General features: G+C 33.1%; 1 protein-coding gene across 1 annotated transcript; it reads right to left on the bottom strand.

The window, feature by feature from the left end:
• Nucleotides 1-2358: 2358 nt before the first annotated feature.
• LOC143596555 (putative xyloglucan endotransglucosylase/hydrolase protein 26) lies at nt 2359-3864 on the bottom strand. Its single transcript, XM_077075302.1, has 4 exons — nt 3690-3864; nt 3547-3608; nt 2869-3062; nt 2359-2767 (listed from the first exon to the last, which is right to left on the bottom strand). The coding sequence occupies exons 1-4, from the start codon at nt 3862-3864 to the stop codon at nt 2359-2361; spliced, it is 840 nt and encodes a 279-aa protein (XP_076931417.1).
• Between the last annotated feature and the right edge of the window lie 457 nt (nt 3865-4321).

Here is a 4321-nt window from a genome sequence, read left to right as displayed (position 1 = left end):
AGGTCATATATGTGCACATCTAATCATTGAGTTTGCAGACTAACATTATAAATCTAATGTTTCCATGTGGCTATTAATATCGGCATGAATGGTCCTTTTTAAAGTGATATAGTGGTAAGCAACTTGGGTTTCTTAACGGAGACCCAAGTTTAAACCTTACTAACAATACTTTGCAGGCGATATTGGTGGCTCAATGAAGAAAGACTGGGATTTTTGTGATCTTCAGTTCGATCTTAAGGGTGTCTGGATTTTACCACCAGTGAACCTTCGGGTTGGTGGGTATTCCCTAGAACTGAAGATAACTTGGAGACGCTTAAGGGCTTCGTGCGGCTGGATTGGTCAGCTGGCGGTGGCATTTTGTCATTGGGTCACCACGTACGGACTACCTAGCAATTCTATTTGTTGGTAGTTCAAAAAAGAATTTCGGCATGAATGAACAAAGCCTCTTACGATCATAGAAATTATACTAACTCAAGAACTTATAAGAAAAATACAACAATAAGTATAATAAACTTTTGTAAAATGTTATTTTAATAAGAAAAACTATCAGAAGAACTTGTACAATATATCATAAGAAGATTGATAAATTAACAAAAACGTCAAACGAGTAAAACGTTGCAAATTATCGTCACAGCAGTATCGCGCGGATTCCCTACTAGTATATATGTGTGTGTATATAAATATGTTATATATTAATAAGGCTTTTAACAAATAAAAATTATTTGATAAGTCTTTAATTTAAAATAAATATTTAAAACAAATATTATTATGTAACATATTAAAATATAATTATTGGTTCAAGTATTTTATAAATAAGTATATTTTATATAGTATTTAGATTTCATATAATCAAAGAAAAGTGATATTTTTATAAATAATAAATCAAATAATTTATTATTTCACAAATACACTTGATCATCATCAAATCCCGAATCATTATAGGATCCATCTTTAATTCGTGTTTCCGTAGTTATTCTTAACTAGGGTTGTTCATTAGTAATTCTCAAAGAGCGTGACTTATATATTCTTTCTTATCAAATTAATTCATTCTCTTTTACTTATTTGATAAGGTGAGTAACTTATTCCCCCCATTTTACTTATTTTAAACCATTTTGGATATATATTTAGTATTCACAATAGCAAACTGTTAACCTTGTGTGTTTATTAATTATTTTCCTAAATATGTTAAATTGTTTATTTGAACGCATTCGGAGAGGTCTATCATAATCACATTAATAGTATGATCATACGACCGTCGTAGTAGCCAAAGCCCACTTCGTAAGGCAATGGTTTTACCAACACTCATTATTTGCTCATTGGCTTAATTGTTTATCTTACAAAGGGGCAGTTTTGCATTTTTATATTCTATTATATTTAAACTGACTGATGTTTTACTAACTCAACCTTGCGCTGACAAATCTACTTTATTTTATACGGATATACAGGTTTCATTTGAATTAACTGCAAATTGGTGAAGAAATTTAGTTAGGCTTTTAAGCTATAAGAAACTTATCAAGGCTTAATTAAACTTTGAATTTGAACTTATATTGTTGCTTTTATTTCAAGATTATGCACTTTAAATTATTTGGATTATTTAATTTTAATTAATTGATATTGTCACTTTTAATATTGTACGATAGTACATTGTGAGCTGTGAACAGTCATTTCGCGTCCCGACATTTCCGCATTAGCTAGGTTGGGGTGTGATAACAGTGTTATGTTTTGTAGGTTGAATCGGATTAAATTTGTGTGATCATATTTACCTTAACCTTGGTCGAGACTTAGGCTAAACCTCTTAGGTTAGACTTGTGTTTAATCTCTAGGTTAAACTAATGTTTCTTCACCGATGCCATACGTCATGGAAGAGTAAGAATCAACACAAAGGAAAATATTTGTACTACGCTTTACATCTTTCACATGATAAATGGATAACCCATAATATAAAGAGAGAAACAAAATATTTGAATCAACTATAATTAACTTAGAGAATTTAATTATTTTCTTGTATAATATTCTTTGAATAATAGTTCTCTCCCTTCTTTTCTTCTTGGTCAATATCGCCAACAAATATAACTGAATGATTTGTTAGTTTTCAATATGACTATAAAACAAAGAACACACCTTATAGAGAATGCACACATAATATTTTATAGAGTTCACCCTAGACACTATCTGAAAATGTTTTTAGGCCGGACACCGTAAGCATATATCAATTCCAGATTTTGTATATGAATGTCAACGTAATAATTCCACGGGGTGTGTTTGTAAATAAGAAAAACGTACATTTAAAAACAGTAACATTGAGTTTCAAGTTTATACTGGAAAATGGACTGGACATGCATATCAATTAACTTTTGTTTAGTATTGCGGCTTGGAGCATTCAGGAGCCATCTGCCAGTTGAAACGCTTATAATCCGTGCAGTAGTCGTAGATCATGTAGTTATCTCTAACCCACTTGAGTTTTCCCTGTTGGTCCCAGCTCAATTGCTTATAGACGGAGGAGGTCCACCAATTAGCTTTGTTAGGATAGGCACACTGGTAGATGCTAAATGGTCCATTCCACTTACAAGCCCTTGCATTAAACTTGCGCAAACCAGCCCTGAAAGGTGCACACGACCAGTCTATTTTCACTAGACCGCCTCTCGTGGCCCAATTATCAGCGTTCCATAAACTAGAGTACACTTGCATTCCTTGTTGATCTGGGAATCCAATTCCTTCGCCTTTGTAGTTTCTGTATACTCGAATCGGTATGCTATCAACATACCACCTGCATTTAGTGTCATTTTCAAACAAGTTAGAAAAAGGTCTTTAAACTAAACATACATTATAATTTGGAATAAATTAATAAGTTAAGAGTTGTTAACATACACAACTGCATTGGGGTTCCAATGAATGGTGTAGTTGTGGTAATCGGCGGTTGGATCAAACCATAACTTGAATTGTTGCTCCCTATTTCCTTTTCCTTGGGTAAAGATGTTTGTGTGCATGGTGTAAGGTTCTCCTGTTGAGTTCCCTAAGAACTCAAAGTCGATCTCATCATGATAGTCACCCGTGGACGAAAGCTACAATAATTCAACACAATCGTTAAATAGTGAGTATGATTAGTTGGATTTGTGTAAATGTAATTTTTGAGTTTTTTTTTTTTTTGGATTAGTAGGTGGTTTATGATTTACCTAAGTATTTTTAGACGTTTTTGAAAGTTATTGTACTTGTAGGCAGTTCGCAACCACTGCAAGAAAACTTTTTGAGTTATTTTTTGCAGTTTTTTTGAGTTCACCGGTGTTTCAAGAAAACTCGACAAGTTCAATTGGGTAAACCGTAAACATAGGAACACCATATAAAGTTTTTCCCGAAACGTAACTCCATCGGTTGCAGTTTCTTACCAAAACTCTATAGAATTTGCTTGCCACTCAAAAAAGTTTGGAAAGATACTTAACTAAATCCTAAACATTAGCTAATAAAAATAAACTTTTAGTGTTACTTGTATCGCTTTTGGTATTACACTCACATAATATGCTGTGACAGTTCCGGCGAGTTCCCATGAACCAACTTGATTAATAGTTCAATGCTTCCAAATAGGTACGCCTTGTGTGATTGAACACCAGACCCTGTAATAAAACTTATCATTGCTTTCATGTTTGACGATAAATATAGAGTTTTTAAAAATGAGAGATATGGACTATATGTACCCGAAACATTATCCAACACCAGATTAAGATTGTCTCCGTTGCCAAAAACATAAGAATGCTTGGCGCCCCAGTTGAAATAAGTGTCGGTGTAAAAATTTGCATTGACAAAGCATGATTGAAACGAAATTGTTGAGATAAATACAACAGCAACCAAAGTCTGGACTGCTGTTGCCATTGCTTCTGTGTTTAGTTTGTATTGGAATGCTTTTGTCACTTTTCCTATCACCTTTATATAGCCTTTGTCTAATATTTTTCCTAATATATTATTTGTTATTTGAAATTATAATATATATCTTGACCTTTTCTTGCATTTTGACATTTAGTACATGCTCCAAGCATTCATCACGTCTCTCTCATATTTTAAATAAAAATTTGAAATTAAAGGGTAGGAAAACTGGCTGGAAATGACGTGCATAGGACTAAAACGGGTGGAGGTTATTAGCAAGCTATGAATGATCTTGTAGGACAAACAGCCTAGCCAAAGGGGGATGAATGAACCAACAAAAAGAAAAAAAGAAAAGAAAAAGGTTTTCTGTTTGGTGGTTAACATCTAGACGTGCTAACATCAAGAAAGTGCATTTTAGTTATCAAACTATTTTAATTGTAACTAACAACATAGAAACCGCATGTCG

Source organism: Bidens hawaiensis, unplaced genomic scaffold (assembly GCF_021521415.1).
Source record: "Bidens hawaiensis isolate Kalapana, Puna unplaced genomic scaffold, B.hawaiensis_p1.1 tig00046700_1, whole genome shotgun sequence".
NCBI lineage: Eukaryota > Viridiplantae > Streptophyta > Magnoliopsida > Asterales > Asteraceae > Bidens > Bidens hawaiensis.
Note: the sequence above shows the minus strand (reverse complement) of the source record. Positions and strands in the feature narration are given on the sequence as shown.

What these genes read in the sequence shown, in the direction of transcription:
- LOC143596555 (XM_077075302.1), bottom strand. Translation starts at nt 3,864, where the DNA reads ATGGCAACAGCAGTCCAGACTTTGGTTGCTGTTGTATTTATCTCAACA. An exon ending in GGTGTTGGATAATGTTTCGG is followed by an intron (nt 3,609 to 3,689) that starts GTACATATAGTC and finishes GTTTTATTACAG; the next exon opens with GGTCTGGTGTTCAATCACAC. An exon ending in TTGAACTATTAATCAAGTTG is followed by an intron (nt 3,063 to 3,546) that starts GTTCATGGGAAC and finishes GAATTATTGTAG; the next exon opens with CTTTCGTCCACGGGTGACTA.